This window comes from Sorex fumeus, unplaced genomic scaffold (genome assembly GCF_029834395.1).
Source record: "Sorex fumeus unplaced genomic scaffold, SorFum_2.1 ptg000013l, whole genome shotgun sequence".
NCBI classification, from domain to species: Eukaryota; Metazoa; Chordata; class Mammalia; order Eulipotyphla; family Soricidae; genus Sorex; species Sorex fumeus.
Window position 1 is genome coordinate 3069500 of NW_026606070.1, and position 23857 is coordinate 3093356.

Here is a 23857-nt window from a genome sequence, read left to right on the forward strand (position 1 = left end):
GCATTCCAAAATATTTTTAATGAAAAAAGTAATTCCATAATTAGTGTGGCACAAGACCATTCCATTATCTGACCTACTACCATAATCAAAGATTTCTCCTGATCTACTTTCAGAGGAATTGGTTATAAGAAATTAATCTTTCTCTTTTGAAGACATATATGCATTCATCTCTTATCTCTGTCCACATTTATATCTATATCTATTTCACATAATATCAGAGTACAAATATACGTGGAAAATTAAGAGAATAAATATATAAAAGAGAAACTTGACAGTAAAGATTTAACCAATAAGAACAAGGATGATCTTGCCTTCTGGAAGTATTCCATATCACATTTATTTATCTTTTAAAGAATCAATTGATTAATTTGGTTTTGGAGACATACCCAGTAGAGCTCAGGGATTATTCCTGATTTTCCTGGTTCTCAGAGACCATATGTATTGCTAGGGATTGAACCCAGCTTAATTACATGCAGGGAAAATGCCCTATCTGGTATTACCTTTAAATACTGTACTATCTTTAAATATAAAAAGGTCATCCCATGTTACCTTTGAATATGTTCAGGTGCAAAGTATTTGCTAATATTTTGCTAATAAGTTGCATAAGATTTTAAAAATAAGAATAAATGATAAACTTGGTCTGTTATCTTTTTTGTTAAACTATAAATCCTGAGTCAGGGTCCCCAAGACACCATCAGATGTAGAGATTCAGTAGAAGAACACATAGGATTCAGATAGTAGTCAAAGAGTTGTGATTTCTTGCAGGGAACAAATGCAAAGTACAGTTGGCAAAAGGATCAGATGCAGTGGGAGGTATGAGGGAAAGCAGATGCAAGTTCCCAGAGCCCTGGACTGTCTCATAGAACATGCCTAGTCAGAACTACCAAGAAAGATTGCTAGAAATTCAGAACCTGGGGCTGGAGCGATAGCACAGCGGGTAGGGCGTTTGCCTTGCAAGCGGCCGACCCAAGTTCGATTCCCAGCATCCCATATGGTTCCCAGAGCACCGCCAGGAGTTAATTCCTGAGTGCAGAGCCAGGAGTAAACCCTGTGCATCGCCAGGTATGACCCAAAAAGCAAAAAAAGAAACTCAGAACCTAAGGTTTTTATTGTGGGTCAGTCATGGAGTTCCCTCTGTCTGCCTTGTTCCAAACTTTGAGTGTCTCATAAGGAAGTCCAGTATTTAGGATAAAGCACACGATCATGCTCAGAGTTTTTACAGCTTATCAGTCCTGGCAATGGTGGGAATCCAAGTACTAAATCCAAGTACCTGTATTCCAGCCGAAGTTGTAAGGAAGCCTTTTAGTGGAGTGCAGCCTTAGACCCACCACTGTTTACTCTTTTTCCATAGAGGAACCAAGCACTTTAAACTATTCAGATTCTTGCATGAGTCTTAGTCTCCCACCCCCTAAAGCCATTAATGTATAATGTACTCTGGCAGCAGAATTTACACACTAATTGGTAGTCGTTAACTTCCAGGTTTCTTTGTGTCAAGTAAACGTTTGCAGTCTATAAATGTTAGGCTACTGCAAAATGAATGAGTTTAATTTTCATTGTAGCAGAGAATTGTATTTAAGATACTCTTTTTTTTTTAAAAGTACATATTGAATCTCATTTATTTGGGGTAATTTTTTTCAGAATTTGCATTTCAGATGATGACCTTATTTTCCCAATGGGAGAGAACACAAACCGAGAGATACATAATCCTAGGCGGTGATTATCATTCTAAATTTAAGGGTGAAGAAAGAAAAAATTCCAAAGTTCATAATTTGAATCGATAGTAATGATACCTCTAACTACTATTATTAATCTTTGGTCTTTAATTACTGTACCTTCTTCAGTTTATTCTTCAGACTGACAGAGTTATTATTTGAAAATATTAATTTAATAATTCCAGGCTTCCCATGAAATCCTTTGGTGATAAAGATTGCCCTGACTTCCAGCACCTTCCTTTGATCTGTGTTCCCTCTTTTGCATCTTTTGTGTGTGGTAGGGATTTTGCCTGAAATTCTCTTTGCACACTTTTTATGTAGTTCACGTCAACTCATACTTTAACCTCAGTTCATATAGCAGTTTCTTAAAATTCTAATTTTATTGTTTATATCTTGAGCCATGCCCAGATGTGCTCAGGGCTTACTCTTGGCTCTGTGCTCATGGAACACTCCTGGCAGGGTGCTTTGGGGGACCATCTGGGGCATCAGGAATTGAACCCAGGTCAGTCACATGAAAAGCAAGTGCCTACTAGCTCCACTATTTCTCCAGCCCCTTAACATTGTTAAGTGTCTAGGATTAATTCTCCTTCTAACAGATTCACTTTGCGTATAGTATAGTATAGTATAGTATAGTATAGTATAGTATAGTATACTTCTCTTCCTTGGAAGCTGTCATAGTTGAAAATTGACTTTTTAAAAAATTTTCCTCCCCCCAATAATTAATAGAATAAGCATGAGATACACAATCACAAAGTTGTTTATGACTGGGTTTCAGTCATACAATGTTCCAACACTCGTCCCTTCACCAGTGTACATTTCCCACCACCAATGCTCCAGTTTTCCTCCTGCCACCCTTTCCACCAATCCTCACCCCTCCCCACCTCCACCCCAGCCTACCTCTATGGCAGGCACCTCTCCTCTCCTCTCCTCTCCTCTCCTCTCCTCTCCTCTCCTCTCCTCTCCTCTCCTCTCCTCTCCTCTCCTCTCCTCTCCTCTCCTCTCCTCTCCTCTCCTCCCCTCCCCTCCCCTCCCCTCCCCTCCGCCCCCCCTCCCCTCCCCTCCCCTCCCCTCTCTTCTCCTCTCCTCTCCTCTCACCTCCCCCCTCCCCTCCCCTCCCCCCTCCCCTCCGCCCCCCCCCTCTCCTCCCCTCCCCTCCCCTCCCCTCCCCTGCTCTCCCTCATATTTCCTTTTTCCTTCTGACCATTATGATTTGCATTATAGGGAACTGAGAGATTATCATGTACATCCCTTTCCCTACTTTCAGCACTCAGCTCTTGTCCAGAGTGATCATTTCCAATTACCATCGTGTTACTGGTCCCTTCTCTAGCCTAACTGCCCTCCGCCCCCATTCCACTCATAGCAGGATTCCATCTGTGGATAAGTCCTCCTGGCCCTTGTTTTTACTGTCTGTGGGTATTCGTCTCATATTATGCTATATAAAATAATCCCATACTCTCTGTGTACAGTTGCTTTATAGAGTTTAAAGGCCTGATTTATAGCGGCTTTGAATTTATCCCTTGGCTGTGATATTTGAATGTTCGGGGGGCACAGGTAGTTTTTCCTCAATAATGCTATGGGTAAATATATTTCTTGGCAACAGAGATATGAGTGGAAGCAGTGGTGACTGGATTATTAACATCTTAGTGAACCATATACTATTATGAATATACTTTTAATAAGTCACTTAGTAAATGCTTTCCTTCCCTGTAGCAGAACAATTAAGAGGGGTTGTTGCACACAATTCCGCTCTTTCTCCCGAGAATGCTCTCCAGCGTGGGTCAGCGCCTGGTTTAAAGGCAAACCCTGAGAATAGCCTGGCTGATGTTGTTGGAATCAAGACACATGATTTCATCTTAGACACACAGCTAGACCCTGGCTCAAGATACGTGGTTCAAGGCTCCGTTAAGACAAGCAGTGAGCCCATACTCCTGTCTCTAAGCCAATACTCCTGCCAAACTACTGAAGCTTGTGAATCTTGTCGGTTAAATGCATAACAGAAATGAGGAGGACTCAATAGGTGTAGCACAAAATAGCAGAGCTCAGTACCGATATTAAGCTAGTGGGAAGCAGCTCAGGGTGTGCGGTCCCCAGCAACCACAGAGCTAGTTTAGCAAGGCAGAGCGAAAGAAGAAAGCCCACTAGGAGTGATGGTTGTCATCTAGACATCCAATTGTCACGGCCACCCTGCAGAGGAGAGATGGATGCCTACCCAAAGCGTATTTCAGATGTCAGGACTGATAACACCTTACATGCACCAGAAAGGCATGAAATGGCTTATTACTCATATAATGAGACTTTCTGGGAGGAAAAATCGAGTACCAAGAGGATCCAAAAATGGCTTGAGAGAAACAGGGAAAGGAGACTGGCTTGAGATTTTATTATGCTTGGGCACAAAGCAAATGCATGATTTATTGAAGCATGGATTTTCAGTACTGTTTTTTCTTATAATGTACCCTTGTAACAGCTTTATCAAGCTGTATTTAAACTTAGAAATTGGATTATAACATTTAAAAACAATGACAAAGAAGTTTTCTTCTGGCAAAGCCTTCTTCCTTCAAATGACACATTCAAAATGAGGAAGCTAATCTTAAGTAGTTTAAAAATAAGCTCTCAAGTTTGTATACTAGACATCTCTGCATTACTTGACATGGGAAATCAGTGGAAAATTAAATCATATTAAAGTTTCTCTCCAATTTATAAAATTGAGAAACTCAAAACTGATGAAGTATCAGTAAAAGTGTTAAAAGGATTTTCTAGAGAGCATTGCAACCAGAAATTTATGTATTTATTTTTTTCTTGAAAGTGGTTTCATGTGCACATCAAATTATTACATTGTAAACCTTAAAATTTCACAGTGTCTTATGGAAATTATATCTCAATAAACTTGGGGACAAAGAAGGAATGAAATACAACTTTCTGCATTTCATTTATATATAGGTATGACTTTTTTAAATTGAATTTTAACTTGTGCCTTGCAGAATGCAAACTGAATCAATTATCTCAGTATTTCTACTACTATGAACTTCAAATATCTAAAAGTTTACAAATATAAGTATGCATATAAACTCTATGTACTTGTGATCTGAATGTTTCCTTTATATAAAACAAATGGTATGGATAAAAGTTGTCTCCTGAAAAATGTTTTCCATCTTACAATGGGCTTCTCAGAACAATTCCTCTTACCAACTTACCTAAATTAGACCCCATGGGAGTCACATTTTAAGCTTGAGGAATTTCTTGGGTTGTGCATCACTACAGAAAAAGTTCTATTAAGAAAATTAATGGAACTGGACGTCAGAAGGAAACAGACCATTTGTAATGGGGTTAAACGGGGCTTCAGCCGATCATGGGTAATTATGAAAATGTAATGAGCGTACAGTAATGTGTTCATGTTGGTAGTCTGTATTCTGTGTTACTCAGTCACCGGAAAAGAGAGATTTCCCTTAGTGGTGGATTGGCCCTGGCAAGACACTTATCTCTGTTGTTGCCAGGCAAAATTCCAAGTAGCTGGAGAACTGAATGATTCAGCACGAAAGTGGATGCATCTGGTGATTTTAACCTAGTTTCCATTAGAAATGAGAAATGCAGTCATTGTTGTCTGTAAATATGTTTGGTTACCGAAAATTCTATACCAACTTGTTTGTTGCATAATATCAAAGTAGCCTTGAAAGAGAAACTGTTTTGAAGTGAACAAGTTGAATTGTTTTGAACAAGTGGAATTATTTGAACTACCAACCTATAAAAATCTGTGACATATCGTATAACATTTTCTTGGAGAAATTACTTATGAGTTAAATTCCAGGTTCCAACTGAGTTTGCCCCTGTTACCACATTTCTTCAATCTGGCCTCTCTGGCGTCAGACTGTATTTTCCATGTATCTGGACTTGTCCTTGGAGACTAAACCTAACTATTACTCGAATTGGCGACCTTAGACCTCTTCTCAGTGGACTCTGCAATCAGGGCTGGGCTTTTGAGGTGGGCAAGGGGGAACTTCTGGGATATTTCACTGGAGATGATGCTACAGGAATAAAAGTGCTCATTCTTGGAAGACATGACTCGTCATTCCTCCCAAGGTAAAGGTAAAGGTAAAGGCCCTCCCGTTGATCGTCGATTTGCTCGAGCGGGTCCAGTAACGTCTCCATTGGAGACTTTGTTGTTACTGTGTCTGGCATATCGAATACTCTCGGTAGCTTGCCGGGCTCTCCGAGAGGGGCGGAGGAATCGAACTCGGGTCGGCCATGTTGGCCGCTTGTAAGGCGAACGCCCTACCCGCTGTGCTATCGCTCCAGCCTTATTTTATCAAACAGTGGAGATACAAGTGAATCTGTTGATCATATTTGAAGTACAGGAGTGCTTAGAGAGGAGAGAAAAATTGATTAGATAAAATAAACAAATGGGAGATGTTTATCTTAATCCAAATGTTAAAAAGGTAAATATTTACTCCGCAATAAATATACTGATTGTGTACATCATTTGAAAAAAAAGCTCAAACTTTTCCCGAGTATAGTTAACAATGAAAAGACTACTTTCAAAATAGATGATCAGGATATGGAAATCTTAAAGTCTTTGGGGATCATACTATAGCACTATCATACTATAGCACTGTCCTCCCGTTGTTCATTGATTTGCCCAGTAATGTCTCCATCGTGAGACTTGTTGTTACTGTGTTTGGCATATCGAATTCGTCACGGGGAGCTTGCCAGGCTTTGCGGGCGAGATACTCTTGGTAGCTTGCGGGGCTCTCAGAGAGGGATGGAGGAATTGAACGTGGGTTGGCCGGGCGGCCGCATGCAAGCAAAATGCCCTACTGCTGTGCTGTCACTCCAGTGGGTGTGATCCTCCCCCCCGCCCCCGCTTCCCACCCCAGGGATCATACTACTTTAAAATTATATTCTATTTCTCACTCTTTACTTGACTCAAAAACACAAAGAAAAAAACCTTTAGTATATTGCCAAATCAATTTTTCTTTCTTTCTACTCTGGGGTGAAGCCTTTGAGATGAGTAGTCCTTAGGAGTGACAGCCATCCAATTGTTTTATTTGATCTTTATTTTTTTTTTTTATTGTGGTGTGAGACATTTCAACCAATTATGAAATGTTGTGAATGAAATGAAGTCAAAATATTACATATTTTATTGTCATTAACAATATTAAACTGTCTTTAGAAGTGATTATCATACATATATATTTTTTTGCTTTTTGGGTCACACACCCGGCGATGCATAGGGGTTACTCCTGGCTCATGCACTCAGGAATGACTCCTGGTTAGAATTGTGCTGAAGTTAGGTGTTAGGTTTGACTGTGTTTAAGGTTAAAAATTTATGTAAAATTTAGGGTGATTTCAATACTTATCACTGTTGATCAGGATGTCATCTGGTTCCAACTCTATGGAACATGGAGTCAGGAAGTTTCTTTAAATTAAAAATGGAACGTTTCACTCCATGTCTTAGAGGCCAGCCACACACTCTAAGGCTAAAGGCAGCTTCAGATAGAAAAGGGAGCACCAAATAAAGGGTGTTGTGAGGATCCTCCCAGGGTGGGAGAAGCATGCTGAAAGTAGACTATAGACCAAACATGATTGCCACTCAATGCCTGTCTTGCAAAACACAGGACCCAAAAGAAGAGAGAGAGAGAACAAGGGGGAATGCCCTGTCACAGGGACAGGGTGGGATGGGGGGGATGGGGGGTGGGAGGGATGCTGAGACCTGTGGTGGTGGAGGATGGGCGCTGGTGGAGGGATGGGTACTTGATCATTGTATAACTGAAACCCAAGCACAAAAATTTGGAAGTCTATAACTGTACCTCATGGTGTTTCACTAATAAATTAAAAAAAAATGGAAAGTTTTGCCTTCTATACTGAGAACATAAAGTGTTCAAAAATACATGTTTACACCTATGTTATTGCAATGTTATTTATAGCAATTCAAATCTGAAAGCCACCCAAATGTCCAGTGATAGATGAGTGTACAAAGAAATGTGGTATATATCCACAGTGGAATGCGAGTTAACTCTAAATACAAGAGAAAATTTTGCCTTCTGCTACAAGTCTGCTGTAATAAGAGAGTATCATGGAAAATCAGAGGAGAACACACTCTGGGAGATCACATTTATTTGTGTCATATAAAGAGACCATGAAAGGAGCAGACACAGTGTATTGAAGCAAACCCTGGACTCTGGGGTCACCAAGTCAGTTGGTGGGGGAGGAGCTGCTGAAGTGGAGGAAAAGGGAAGAGCTTGGGCACTTCCGGTGAGGTGAAGAATGCAGTGTTAATGGCTAACATTAACACTATTATAAATCAGCTTAATATGATTTGCATGATCATTTGTAGAAAGGGGAAAGATAAATCTTAAAAACTATCCACTGCAACTCAGCTAGAAGAATATATTAAGGGAGTGGAGCATTAGCACAGCGGGTAGGGCGTTTGCCTTGCACGCGGCCAACATGGCCTACCCGAGTTCGATTCCTCCGCCCCTCTCGGAGAGCCCGGCAAGCTACCGAGAGTATTCGATATGCCAGACACAGTAACAACAAAGTCTCCAATGGAGACGTTACTGGGCCCGCTCGAGCAAATCGATGATCAACAGGAGGGCCTTTACTTTACTTTACTAGTACTACCTAATAACCTAATGGCATTTCCAGCTTATACTATATGGAGCAATACCAAATATTTTGTACTGTGGCTTTTGTTTTGTCATCCTCTCAAGTATTAACCAGTACAAAGACACCTTTGTGCTAGGAAGCGTATTTTTAGAACCGTAATTTGTAAGGTTTGTGTTTTCTCTCAAATTTGTAAAGAATTGGCTGTACAAGGTAGCATGCAAAGGGGTCATTCGAAATCTGTCTCTCAGATCAGTAGGTAGAGGGTAGCCATGAAGGAGACGGTGAGAAAGTTTTAGATTTATCTGTGTGCTTATAGTGTGTAGTAGAAAGAGAAAAATGTCACAGAGAGATGCAGAGATGAACAGGAAGGAGGCAGAGCTTATACTGGGGCATTGCTGTGGTGAGGAATAGAAGTGTTAGCTTGGAGTCCCGGACAAAGCTCTTCCTTCTTCGTCTCTCTTTTAATTTGTTTGTGTTTCAAAGATTACGGTTAATTATATCTACAAGCCATTTCCTTCTTGCCCTCTTCACTCCAATTCAGTTGTTAAGTGACTAGAAGATAGAGTGACCTTTGAATTTATTCTTCTCATTATATTGTTAGATTTTTCCACATCACTTAAGGGATGGATTTGTTCATGTAAGTTCAATACCTTTCAAGGATTCAAGTTGACATTTAACCTAATTAATGGTCTCTATTGGCCTAACTATTCTGGGGCTGCATAATTAAAGCCATAATGCTATTTGCTCAGTAGAATTAATATCTTATTTTGCCTTTTGATTTTTTTTCCTTTTTGGGTCACACCGGGCAATGCACAGGGGTTCCTCCTGGCTCTGCACTCAGGAATTGCTCCTGGCGGTGCTCAGGGGACCATATGGGATGCTGGGAATCGAACCCAGGTCGGCCATGTGCAAGGCAGATACCCTACCCGCTGTGCTATCGCTCCAGCCCTATTATTTTGCCTTTTAAATAAGACAAAGTTTATTCCTTTTTTGCTGCCTAAAGTGTGTTATGCCTATGTTGAAATAAACATATTTAAAAACCCCATTTTAAAAATTAGAAAAATTGCAGTTTGTAAAATCTTGAATTTGGGGGAATCTAAAAATAATCAGATATGTGATATTTAATTCAATGGAAAATTCATTAAAGCCACCAATTTTTAGCTCTTCATCTTTGTCTTACTGAGTTTTATACACGAAGATTCCAGTATATTTCTGACATAGGAAGCATATTTAATAAAACACTTAATATTATGTAGTGCATGCAAAAGATATGTTGAATTCATATGACAGCTTTTTCTATTCCCTCACTATTATTTTTTTAATACTCCAGTAAGAGAGATTGTTTTATATCTATCCGTCTTCCTGTGACTCACTTGGCCTGGCACGCTGCCCTCCAAGTCCATCCGGTTCGCAGCAAACTGCGGGACTTCCTCTTTTAGAGCTGAGTACTATTCCTCTGTGGATACATGCGCAGTTCATATCCGATCGTCTGCTCCTAGACCCTTAGGTTGTTTTCAGACCTTGTCTCTTGAGAACAGCATGGCAGTGAACATACGAGTGCAAATATCTGTTCAAATGAACGTTTGGGGCTCTTGAGATAGGTGACAGTGATACAGGAGACAGAAGAGGGGCGGCGGGTCTCTGTGTTCCTTTGCATTCCCTGAGCATAGAGCCCCGTGTGGCCCCTGGGCACTGCTGGACGTGCCCCCACCAAACTAAGAGGTACAGACAGAAGGCCCATGTGTACACAGCATGGATAAAGGCTCATCATCCTTATAAAGGAAACAAAATTCAAAACAATGAGATGTCACGTCACATAGGTGAGAATAATTTTATCTGCAGGACAAGAAACAGTGCTGGAAATGGATTTTTAGTGTGAAGTAAGTTGATTCAATCATTGTGAGAAGCATTATCGAGTTTTCTTTAAAAAGTAATAACAGAAATTTCATGCAATCCAGTTATCTTACCTAATGTATATTTACAAAAAAAAAAAACCCTTAAGTACTAATTTGAAGAGAGGTAGAGGACTGGAAACAACCTAAGTGCCCTTTAAAGATGTATTTTATATATACACAATGGAATCCAATACAGCTTGAAACAAATAAACAAACAAAAATGAAATCCTGTCATTGCAGCAACATGGAGACCCAGAAATACCACATTTAGAGAGCAGAGTGATAGCACAGTAGGTGGGTATTTGCCTTGCATGTGGCTGCCCTGGGTTTGATCCCCAGAGACCCATGTGGTCCCCTGAACATCATCAGAAATGATCCCTGAGTGCAGAGCAAAGAGGAAACCTTGGGCATCGCTAGGTGTGACCCAAAACCAAAAAAGAATGCCATGTTTAGTGAATAAGATAGATGAAGAAAGAAAACTATCATGTGATTTCTCCTTTATGTGGCATAGAAGAAAAATTAACAGATAAAATTGATAAAATGAAATTTTGAACTCTAATGTTCATTGGGGGTTATGTAAAGGAAGAGGAAAGGGAAATAAGTTAATTTGTTCCAAGGAGACAAATATATTTTGAAAGAGAATTAGACTTTCAATGGTGAACTTGATGCATATCCCTGTTGATGTTTATTGATGCATACCTGAAACTTACCTAGTGTTACAATACAATGTTGCTTTGATAAAATGTCTAAAAGACAAAACAATGTACCTTGTTTTTGATGCCAGAGACTGCACCTGGTGTCTCAGACATGTAAGACATGATCACTCCCATTCATAGATGCTTCCTATATGTTCTCTAACCCCATAAGTTACTTTTTACATTTACAAAAGAGACTTCCCAACTTTAACACTATCTTTTATATAATTTTATACTTAAATTTTACTTGTAAACAAGCAAAAATTCCTTGGCAGCAGATAGTTTTTTATTAGATGTTGTATATCATTTGTTAGGGAGTATTTTGCATAGTTTATATCTATTGTTAGAGACATTAATTTTGCTTTCGTACTGATTAGTGATGGGCTTCCAGATGTCCTTGGGTAAACGTGAAGTTAGGAACCTAGTTATTATTTGATAAAAATTTGTGAACCAGGTAGTTTCTGTCACAGTTATTCAATTCTCCCATTATAGTGTGGAATCTGCCCAAAACAACATACAAAATGATAGATATCAGCATTCCTATAAAACTTTGTTTTCCAAACAGGTGAGAAATTGAGATTTTTGTATTGGCCACAGTTTGTTGACCTCTTCTCCAAGTGATTAAACATGGGCATAAGAATTTTAAAATAATATGTATAGTATGAGTCAAAAATTAATTTCATTTTCCATACCAACATATAAAATTTATTAGTTACAAGGTATACTTGCATTTTATTTTTTTGCACATATTTGGGAGAATTCTTTCAGTACAAAAGGAGAATTAAATTTTTAAAAGTAATTTTGAAGACTTTATTTTAATAATGAACAGTGATTTTGTTCTAATCTCATAATTTCAGGCTGTTGGAGAATCATTTGCAATGAATCCAAGAGTTACTTATAGATTTTGTTTATTATATACTGAATCAAGATGGAGACTGTTGATTGTCTAAAAAAATTGCTATCAGTTACTTGTTTTTCCATGTATAGATTGCATTTCAGTGACAACCCTTGGGATCCTGAAAATGCCCACAACAATTTGATTTTTCCATTTGTGAAACTTCTTAAAAGCTCCTGTGATTTAGTTAGCCTATCTTATGTACAAAAAAATTAAGCAATGATATGAGCTATTAAAACGCATCCTACTGACATTATTCTTTCTGCAGCAGCTGCTCTGCATCAGTCCAACCGAATAAGTTCAGAAGTAGATCTCATTCATATAATTTGGCCCACTGTTTTGCTCAGAGCAATCATTGACTTACGTAGGCATGTAATGAGGAGGAGCTGAGCCTACACATAGCAAGGGATGTCCGCAGGGGGCTTTTCCCACATGAACAAGCAGTAATTGAAAGCACTAAACGCTCCCAATTATTTCCCCCTTCATTTCCTATCTACTCCTGGGTCCTATTCGTACCAAGCTATTGCCACTAATTCTCACTTTCTGCAAATACTGAGAAAATACCCTGAGCTGTTTGTGTTGTTCCTAGGCAGTTTTGCCAAGTGTTCTCTGCCATACTAGCAGAACCTATAATTGCCAAACTAGCTTTCTCTTATTTACTAGGGATTTCATATAGAGGGATCTTCTTTCTAAATCGCAAGAGAAACCAGAAGATTCTGTAGTAACTTGGTGACTTAGTCATGGAGTTACATTTGGAGTCTTTGAAATGCAGCCAGCAAAGGTCAGTCTGCTTATTTTCCATAGTAAGATTTTTTTTATTTATTAAAAATTAAACTAGTTATTCTTTTCTGGTGGTGGACTGAATGTCATTATTTCCCACAGGCCCAGTTCAGCTGTGCAGGAGTGAAACAGCCCTGCTGGGGGGCATTTGTGAAGTTGTCCAGGCTGTGCTTTCATATTTTCATGGTTGCAAACTCTTCATTCCTGATTTGATAGCAGCAAATGTACTCAGAATTCACAGGTGGATCGATGTGAGGTGATGATGAAAATATTTAGATTAGTGCTAAAGTAATAATGAATCTCTTTTCTATCTGAGTATTTTTTATTCAATAAACATACTGAACTGGAGCGATGGGACAGGCTGGATAGATAGCTGGCCGACCTGAGTTCGATTCCTCTGCCCCTCTCGGAGAGCTCGGCAAGCCACTGAGAGTATCGTGCACGGCAAAACCTGGCAAGCTACCCGTGACATATTCGATGTGCCAAACATAGTAATAACAAGTCTCACAATGTTACTGGGCCCGCTCGAACAAATCGATGAACATACTGAACTGGAGTGATAGGACAGGCTGGAGCGATAGCACAGTGGGTAGGGCATTTGCCTTGCATGTGGCCAACCTGGGTTCGATTCCTTCATCCTTCTCAGAGAGCCCAGCAAGCTACTGAGATTATCCTGCCCGCATGGCAGAGCCTGGCAAGCTCCCCGTGGTGTGTTTTGTATGCCAAAAACAGTAACAACAAGTCTCACAATTTGTTGTGAGACGTTACTGGTGCCCGCTTGAACAAATCGATGTACAACAAGAGGACAGTGCTACAGTGCTACTGAAGATTCTGCATAACTAAGAACAGACTCTGGGACTGTAAACATATAAACAGTGTATGTTTACTTGACTTGGAAGATCACATTTTTTATGGAAGAAACCTAAAATCTAAGCATAGCCAACAGTTATGCTGTAGAAGATATTCCCTATAGAAATATCATCAAATGGCCTCTCTGTATCTGTATTGCAAGCCGTAATGCCTCATAGCAGAGAGAGAGAAAGAGGGAAATTGTCTTCCATAGAGGCATGGGGAGGGATGGGATTGGGGGAGGGGTGGGATACTGGGGACAGTGGTGGGGGGGAATGTGCATTGGTGGAGGGATGGGTGTTTGATCATTGTATGACTGAAACTCAAACATGAAAGCTTTATAACTATCTCACAGTGATTCAGTTAAAATATATCATCAAAATATTGTGAGAGACTGAGGGAATGGTTAGGGAATGCCCTGCCACAGAGGCAGGGTGGGATGGGGGGATGGGGGGGTGGGAGGGATCCTGGGATCCGTGGTGGTGGGAAATGGGCACTGGTAGAGGGATGGGTACTCGATCATTGCATAATTGAAATGCAAGCACGAAAATTTGTAAGTCTACCACTGTACCTCACGGTGTCTCACTAATAAAAATTAAAAAAAAATCATTTCTTTGGGGAAGAGAATAAAGGAGAGATAGATAGTACAAAAAAAAAGAGTAGCTTGGTGATTTTTTCCATTTAATGCATTTTGCAAAATAATGAAATGACGTATTTTAAATGTTTTGGATGAATATTTGGAAAATATAAATAAAATAATATATAACTTATGATAGTATAAAATACATAAACGTAGGACTGATGTGGTGTGGTTTAAGTGATTGAGTGCATACCCTGCATATGCAAATTTCTGAGTTCAGTTCCCACATTGCCTGACCTCCAAAACACTCCCAGGCATCCTCTAGTGGCCCTGGAGCACTGCCGATGTGAGTACAGAGTGGGCTATCAAAACGATCCTGATCCAGAGATTCACAAATAAATGTCAGAAGAGGAAGAGAGCAACATGCCGCAGAGATACCACCAACCCTAAAGTCACCATTCAGTTGAAAATTTAATTCTAACCTGTATCACCTTATTTAAAATCTTAGAATTCCTGGGTTGCTCGGGGCCATGGGATATCCCGTACTCTATGCAAGGGCTTAATGGCTCCAAGGTGATTCAACAGTCTTCACACATTTTCATCTAAGGAAACAGTTTCGGATCATCTTTGGTAGATTATTCATAACCAGCAATACAAAATAAATTATTTATGTTCTGCTTTGGGGGGTAGGCTTTGGGGGTCGGGGTGGAATAATTTGGAATATGGTGGTGGGAAGGTATACTGGTGGTGGGATTGGTATTGGAATATTGAATGAAATCAATTACTGTGAACAACTATAAAAATAAAAAAATTGCTCAAGCGGGCCCAGTAATGTCTCCATTGGAGACTTTGTTGTTACTGTGTCTGGCATATCGAATACGTCACGGGGAGCTTGCCAGGCTCTGCCATGTGGGCGAGATACTCTCGGTAGCTTGCCGGGCTCTCTGAGAGGGGCGGAGGAATCGAACTCAGGTCGGCCATGTTGGCTGCGTGCAAGGCAAACGCCCAAATTTTAAACTTTTAAATTAAAAAATCTTTCAGTATTAAAAATCAAACTTAAAAGTATGAAAAAACTATACACAGAAAACATAGGAATGAATATAAAGTACCCTTGCTTGTAATTTATTTATTTAAAATAAATTTACTCTTTTGGTGCAAAAAATAGCACTGTATTATGTTTATTAAGTATAAGTACATGACAAAAATAGATAAAAGAATTGAGCTGGGAGATAAAAGCATACTATTATGTTTCTTAACGTATATGTAAAATAAAAATGACATCTGCAGCTATATTCCTATAAATTAAATAATTAAAAAATTATTTGCATCATCCTTGCGCAGGGGCCATGCTAATCTTCTCTGTATCATTCCAATTTTAGTATATGTGCTGCCGAATTTTAGTATATGTGCAGCCCATTATTATGGGCTGGAGCGATAGCACAGCGGGTAAGGGGGTTCGCCTTACAAGCGGCCAACATGGCCGACCCGAGTTCGATTCCTCCACCCCTCTCGGAGAGCCCGGCAAGCTACCGAGAGTATTCGATATGCCAGACACAGTAACAACAAAGTCTCCAATGGAGACGTTACTGGGCCCGCTCGAGCAAATCGACGATCAACAGGAGGGCCTTTACCTTTACCTTTTTAAAAAAATTATTAAGTAAAATAAAACAACACATGAAGAATGTTGATTCTTTCAGTTCAGAAGCTTAATGGAATAGGGGCTGGAGCGATAGCACAACGGGTAGGGCATTTGCCTTGCACGCGGCTGACCCGGGTTCGATTCCCAGCATCTCTTATGGTCCTCGAGTACTGCCAGGGATAATTCCTGAGTGCAGAGCCAGGAGGAACCCCTGTGCATCACTGGGTATCACCCAAAAAGAAAAAAAAAAGAAGCTTAATGGAATCATCAAGCTTCGGCTCTTTCCGAGCACTTCTCTGGGGGCATTTCTTATTTCTTGTAAGGGAGTTGTGGAAAGTCTCATCTCAGCATTCACAGAGCCATTGCCCAACAAATGAGAGGGAGGATGGCTACCGGCTCTTTTTGTCACTTTCACTTTTCCATTAGAAAATATTTTAGACTTACCAAAGTATTTTTTTTTTTCCGTCTGTGTGGGGTTTAAAATAATTAAACGAACATTCATGGCTCCAACCTTCCACGGGAGGAAGTAGACGTAGGAATGATTTTGAAAATCTCCTTATGGTTCCCATTGACCTTCTGATTCCTGGGACAGCTGCCTACCCCAAAACTTTTTGAATTTTGCCTTTGCTTGTTTTTCCTTACAGGTATGATACGTGTGTGTGTGTGTGTGTGTGTGTGTGTGTGTGTGTGTGTGTGTGGCGGGGGGGGGGGGGGTTGTCACAGCCAGCAATGCTCAGTGGTTATTCTCTAGGCTCTGTACTCAGGAATTACTCCTGGCAGTTCCTCGGGGAACTATATGGCATGCGGGGTATCAAACCCGTGTCAGCCACATAAAAAGCAAACACCCTCCCCAGTGTACTCTTGCTCCAGCCCCTTCCTTTACAGTTTTATCACAATAAAAAGGTCTCCTTAAATAAAATATTTAGCTATGCATACAGCTGTGAATGAATTAAATCTGACTTTTTTTTGGTTTTTGTTTGAGGGAGGTCATCTCCAGCGTGCTCAGGGCTTATTCCTGGACCTCAGGGGGACTCTCCTGATGGGGTAGGGGGACCCTATAGGGTACTGGGGATCAAACCTGGGTCTCCTAAGTGTGAAGCAAATGCCCTTCCTCCCAACAGAACTCTCTCTCTCCAGCCCCGAGCCTTGAATTCTTATCATATGTTTAATACATTTATGAGATGTTTGTCATTTCACACATTCCATTGCTATGTGGCATTCCACTACATGAGTACATCGTTAGTCTCTGTGGATATTTACCTTTTCCAGTCTTTAAAATTATTTCTTTTACTACGATGAAAAAACCCTATGGATTGTCCTATCAGCATCATGATAAAACAACGTTTCTTTGAGAAAATCTGTAGATGTAGAATTATTGGGTTTTGTTTGGATTTTTTGGAGGGTGGGCACAACTGTCATTATTCGGGGGGGGGACTTCTGACTCTGTGCTTTGGGGGTTTCCTCCAGTGGTGTTTGAGGGATCGTTTGGTGCCAGGGATAAAACCCGGGCCTCCTGCATACAGAGCATGCGCTCAGCTCGCTGAGGGCTCTCTCTTGTCCGTAGATGTGGGCACATTAGATGACAGGCTGTGCTTGCACTTACTATATAATGCTGATAGATTTGTTCAGTTTTCTTTTCTGGACCACACACATCTGGACTAAGGACTTTCTCCTGGCCCTGTGATCAGAGGTCACTCTTGGCAGAACTTTCGGGGGACCACATGTGGTGCCGGGGATTGAACATGGGAGGACTGCCTGCAAGGCTAATGGAGTATTTTTCTTAGTGTATTCAAGCACTCAGTTTTTCCTGCTCATTTTTACCCCAAAAATAGTTCTGAATTTTAAAGTATATTTTTAAATGTTAAAAAATTAAAAATATTGGGGACTGGAGCACAGCAGGTAGGGCGTTTGCCTTGCACGCGGCCAACCCGGGTTCGATTCCCAGCATCTCATAGGGTCCCCTGAGCACCGCCAGGAGTAATTCCTAAGTGCAGAGCCAGGAGTAACCCCTGTCCATCGCCAGGTGTGACCCAAAAAGCAAAAACAAACAAACAAACAAAAATTTAAAATATTTGTTTGTATTATGTACCATTTTATTTATTTATTTATTTATTTTTTGCTTTTTGGGTCACACCTGGTGATGCACAGGGGTTACTCCTGGTTCATGAACTCAGGAATTACTCCTAGCTGTGTGCTCAGGGGACCATATGGGATGCTGGGAATCGAACCTGGGTCGGCCGCATGCAAGGCAAACGCCCTATCCACTGTGCTATCACTCCATTATGTACCTTTTTAAAGGTGTTTTACATTAAGTTTGCTCTTTAGGATATGTAATTAGTATATGCAAGCAAAAGAAAGTTGGTGTCAGTAGCAGTTTCAAATTGTTTAATTTCATAGAATTGTGTTTTGAACACAATATTCAACAGAGTTTGTTTAATTGAACAGAAGATTTCAATCTGATTTTGCTGATGCCGCCTCTTCATTCTCAAGTAATTCCCAGTTACTGATTTGATATTTTCTCCTTGAATATTTTTTTCCTCAAAACTTGACAAACTTATAAAGTATCTAAAACATGAAAAAATAATGTAATCGAACTATTTGTACTTACTAACAAGATTAAACAAACTTTAATATTGCGCCAAATTTTCTCTTGTCCACAGTTATAGAGTCATATAACAAACCAATGCACATTGCCATTTTTATACCTAAAATATGTGCATTAACAGCATAGAATCTTTGTCCTTTTGAAACATTTTGGTCTCTACTCAACATCATGCTTGAACTCAGCTCTGATGCAATAATTTTAAGCCCCGTATACAATCCTTTTATGAGTTACGTTTTACATAATAGTTCACTTGTTTTATAATAAGCATCCTTGCATTTGTCATCTAGAGATTATTTTGACATCTTTTAAAACTTTGATGCCTAGAACTGAAAGCCTTGGCTAATAGGATATAATTAATTTTTTATATTTATCTTTATGATTATGATGACACTGAAAATTACAGAAGCCAGGAAATTTTTTTTTATTATGTCTTGTTGTTTAGTTTAATATTTACAAGTTCTGAAAAATAACCTAGTACTGGTATGGAAGATCCTACTGAGTGTATGCTATCATGATTTTGCATGTAATTCAAATTACATTAATGTCCATACTACTATTAAACAGTGAATAATGAGGTGATGGGAAACTTATGCTTCTCCCTTTTATCTCTAGGTATTTATGAGCCTCCACTTATTGTACTACTGCAGTGAACCGATCTTGGATGTGAAACTTGCCTTTTGTCAGGTGTGTGTTCCTTACAGGTAAAACAAGGTACAGTACATTCCCTTGTATTTTCGTGTTGCATTCCATCTTGCTTATATATGTCCACATCAAGTTAGTATTTAAGTATAGAAGTAATTTAGGAAGTAGATAGATATTATTCTTTTCTAATTTATTAAAGTTTTAATAAAGGAAAAGAATTCTTTTGGGGGGGGTGGAGCACCACTGGCCGGGTTCAGGGCTTACTACTGACTTTGCACTCAGGAATCATTCCTGGGGGTGCTCGGGAGACTACATAGGGTGCTTGGAATTGAACCCCAGTTGACCACGTGCAAGGCAAGTGCCCTACACACTGTCTTATTGTTCCTGCCCCAAAGAATTCTTCTAATGTAGAGCTAATCATTGTGTGAAATAACTTCTTTTTTTATAGAACTTCTATTTAGGCTGGAATGATAATACAGCAGGTAGGGTGTTTGCCTTGCACATGGCCAACCTGGATTTGCTATCTGGCTCCGCTATGGTTCCCTGAGCACTGCCAGAGGTAATTTCTGAGTGCAGGGTCAGGAGTAAGCCCTGAGCATTACCACATATGCCCCCCACCCATTGCCAAAAGAAAAAAAATAAAAAAGAGAAGATAAAAAAATGGGGCGGGGGGAACACACAGTGATTCAATTAAAAAATTTTAAAGCATCAAATAAAACAGTGACCAAACACAAACCTACATTCTTGTTTTCATATTTCAAGATTAGAGCTGAACTTCAAATGTTGTCAGTTTTTCTAAGTTCAGCTATCAGGACAGGGGTTGAGGTACAACTCTTGCTTCCAGAAGCCCAGTTCAAGTCTAACACCACATGTCCCCAAACTTCTGGGCCTCAGAGCACCTTTATCCTCAGGCCTTTGCACTAAACCCCCAAGCAGGTGGGTTGAGAATCATCAAGAGGGCCCATGGGCACTGCCCGGGAGGTACTGCCACAGTTAAAAAAAAATCCTCATGGTGTCTCACTAATAAAACTTAAAAAAAAAAAAAAAAAAGAAAAAAAAATCAACTTTCAGCCCTTGAGAACAGAAGCAGAATGCCTGTTCCCAGTCAGTGGTCTTTGAAGCCAATGAATAAAAAGTGAAACAGGATCTTTCTTAAAGTCTTAACCTTCTGGGCTGGATCATAGCACAGCAGCAAGGGCGTTTGCCTTGTGTGTGGCTGACCTGGGTTTGATTCCCAGCATCCCATATGGTCCCCTGAGCACCAGCAGGAGTAATTCCTGAGTGCAGAGCCAGGAGTAACCCCTGTGCATTGCTGGGTGTTACCTAAAAAAGCAAAAAAAAAAAAAAAGTCTTAACACTTCTGTGTAGTGATAAAAAAACACATAACTAGTCTCTAACTTAAAATCTCATCACAAGCAGAACGTTTCTAGTTTGGTGAGTGCACTGTCTTTACTCTCTTTGCAGAATATATTTTTAAAATTTTTATTAGTGAGACACCATGAGGTACAGTTGTAGACTTACAAATTTTCGTGCTTGGGTTTCAATTATACAATGATCAAATACCCATCCCTCCACCAGTGCCCATTTCCCACCACCATGGATCCCAGTATCCCTCCCACCCCCGTCCCCCCCATCCCACCCCGCCTCTGTGGCAGGGCATTCCCTTTTCTTCTCTCTCTCCTTTTGGGTGTTGTGGTTTTCTTTGCAGAATTTTTGATAGTAGCATTTATTGATTGATTTGGGTAGCAATGTGGTTCTTTTACTTCTCTTGTAAAGAAAATGGTATATTTGGGTTTTTTTTTTTTTTTGACTCAGCGCTATCTACTTTAAAAACATGTTTCTTCATAGCTTCTTATTTTCCAGAATGTCTCATGGATCCTTGGTATTCAGTTATATCCAATAAACACAGCAGCAGGGTTAGTCTCCCAACTTCATCTGTATATGCTTTTTATCATGTCAGATTTCCATCCTTTTACTGTTTTCACTAAGAAATCAAAGTACATATGAAGGAAAGAAAATTAACCAGGTAATACATAGACTGTCTGTAGTTTTTACCTTTATTATTAACTGCTCTATTTGAAGAATAGGATAGTCATTAAATTTTTAACAATTCTCATAATTTTAAAAAATCAAGCAGCTTTTGCATACGATTTTTATCCTTATTTTTGGGGAGAACATTTCCTTTGTTAAACAATAATTTCTTGTGTGCAGATGTAGGATGCCTTGAAATGAAAATGGTGATCTATAGAGAATTGAAAAGGCAGTTGATTCTCTGGAGAAAGAGGGAAACCTCATTAGGCTTCTTTTCTCAGTTGAACATAGCGGTGACGAGCTGTTAGATTTCATTCTGTGAATTTGGAAAAAAAAATCTGTGAAAATAACTATTTTTGGAGCCTGTGCTGTGCCACCAGCTGCTTGCACTGTGGAATCACGTGGCCGCAAAAGGCATCTTTGGTTCTTCACATTGAAGCCCTCCTGGTTCCCAGGAAGAACTGCACCATGCATTTCAGTGGACTGACCAGCTGGAGCATTGGCTGTAGTGAATGTCACCACCATGCTATGTCAGCTCTACCCACAGGGATTGTCCCAGTCCCCTCAATCTGGTTAACGGCCTGGAGGGGAAGGCCCAGTGACTTGTCAGTTGGACGAGTGGGTGGCAAGAAGCAATCCAGAGCTTCACGTGACATGGTTTCACAGTCCCTAGTGTCTCTGTAGCTGACTCATGCTAGCGCTTGGCTCTAGCATCCTGTGTCCATTCCAGGAATGGACACCCATACTACTGTGTTGGTACCATTTTTTTCTGTAGGTGCAGACTTCCTTAATGACTTCCTGGGATCCCTTCAGACTGTATGTAGTGGAATCCAGTTTTTTTTTTTTTCACACTTTTTCCAGTTGTTTCACAACCAGTGTTCGAACCAGAAGGGGCTGCTCTTGGGTCTGCCCATTTTTCAAGTTCACCCCCACCAGCAGTCACACTTGGGGCTTGCACAGTCTGCCGGGGATGTGGTTGGAGTCATGTTTTTGACAAAGCCTTTTTACTGGGACATCACCAGTGGTTTTGTCGTACTTGCTGGTGTGGAACTTTCGCAGGGAGATATCAGTGGTGATACCATCCTCGCTTTGAACTTACAGTTTATCTAAGACCTAGGCATGCTAGAAGACCTTTCCCATCTCAGCAGCCTTCTTTTCCATTTCTTTAGTGGTTCTTTTATTGTTACCACTGCAATTGTAGATCAGATGAGCAGTAGGGATGAAGGCTTGCTGAATAAACACATCTAATGAGGACAATGTGGTCTTGAATCTTTTTCTTTCCTATTCTGTCTCATCTTTAGCTGTGGTTTTCACAGTATCTGCATTTCTTGCCGAGGCTCGTGGGAAAAAAATAGCTTGAGTGATTGTTGATTGAACTCATTGTTTCTTTGTTGAATTCATTCTTTCTTTATTCAACATTACTGATTATCTAGGTTACTTATAATATGTAAAGATAGGATAAGGATGAATGGTCTAGTTATTCTTCACATAGAGTGCACTACCTAGTCCAGCCCACTGTACAGAGACGCTAAACTTACAAATAGAATCTTCTATATTTTTGTAATAGTTACATGCTCTACAAGCTTAGGTATAATGTCTATACAATGTATCTAAGCTTATCAACACATATAGGTGTATTGTCATTCTTGAGATTAAAAAAATTAGAGAAAATATACACTTTCAATATTTATCAAAATCTTAAGGAGAATCTTAAGATTTTACTTCATTTAATTTCATAACACCACTTGTCATCAGAAATTAGATTCTCTTTTTTTTTTTTTTTTTTTTTTTTTTTTTTTTTTTAAATTTTTTTTTATTAGTGAAACACCATGAGGTACAGTTACAGACTTACAAAATTTGTGCTTGGATTTCAGTTATACAATGATCAAGTACCCATCCCTCCACCAGTGCCCTTTTTTTTTTTTTTTTTTAAGATTTTCTTTTTCCATTTTTTTCCCTTTATTTTATTTTATTTTTTTTAAAGTTGTAGATTTACAATTTTTTGTGCTTTGGTTTCAATTATACAATGATCAGATACCCATCCCTCCACCAGTGCCCATTTTCCACCACCATGGATAATATCCCTCCCACCCCCATCCCCCCATCCCCCCTGTCTCTGTGGCAGGGCAATCCCCTGTGTTCTCTCTCTCCTTTTGGGTGTTGTGGTCTGCAAAAGAGGCATTGAGTGGCAAACATGTTCAGTCCATAGTCTACTTTCCACATGCATCTCCCCTCCTGGGAGGATCCTCCAAACATCCTTTATTTGGTGCTCCCTTCTCTATCTGAACAGCCCTTTCCTCTAGGATACCCGGCTGGCCTCTAAGTTATGGAGTAATCCTCCTGGTGCTGATCTCAGCTATTCTTGGGTATTAATCTCATACTTTGTTACTTTATATCCCCCAGATGAATGCAATCTTTCTATGTCTATCCCTCTCTTTCTGACTCATTTCGCTTAGCATGATACTTTCCATATTGTACCACTTGTATGTAAATTTCATGACTTCATCTTTTCTAAGAGCTACATAGTACTCCATTGTGTAGATGTACCAAAGTTTCTTTAACCAGTCATCTGTTCTTGGGCATTCAGGTTTCTTCCAGTTTCTGGCTATTGTAAAGAGTGCTGCAATGAACAAACAAGTGCAGATGTCACTTCGACTATACATTTTTGCCTCTCTGGGATATATTCCCAGGAGTGGTATTGCTGGGTCAAATGGGAGCTCAATTTCTAATTTTTTGAGAATCGTCCATACTGTTTTCCAGAAGGGCTGAACCAGTGGACATTCCCACCAACAGTGAAGGAGTGTCCCTTTCTCGCCACATCCACGCCAGCATCGGTTGCTTTTGTTCTTTTGAATGTGGGCCAGTCTCTGAGGTGTGAGATGGTATCTCATTGTGGTTTTGATCTGCATCTCCCTGATGATTAATGATGTAGAG

General features: G+C 39.9%; 1 protein-coding gene and 1 non-coding gene across 5 annotated transcripts in view; one reads left to right on the forward strand and one right to left on the reverse strand.

Moving 5' to 3' along the window:
* The window catches only part of MAPK10 (mitogen-activated protein kinase 10), a 276377-nt gene that overhangs the window by 115726 nt on the left and 136794 nt on the right, over positions 1 to 23857 (forward strand). For 2 of the 4 annotated variants that reach the window (XM_056111173.1, XM_056111176.1), the window contains exon 3: positions 18863 to 18934. The exons of 1 other annotated variant lie outside the window; for it this stretch is intronic. In XM_056111173.1, coding sequence (XP_055967148.1) covers positions 18869 to 18934 — 66 coding nt within the window. In that variant the 5' untranslated portion in view covers positions 18863 to 18868. Of the gene's footprint in view, positions 1 to 18862; positions 18962 to 23857 lie in introns of all 4 variants that reach the window. One more of the 4 variants, XM_056111174.1, reaches the window with a different exon arrangement.
* On the reverse strand, positions 15303 to 15410 carry LOC130020876 (U6 spliceosomal RNA). The gene has a single exon (XR_008792071.1). It is a non-coding gene; the product is annotated as a U6 spliceosomal RNA (small nuclear RNA).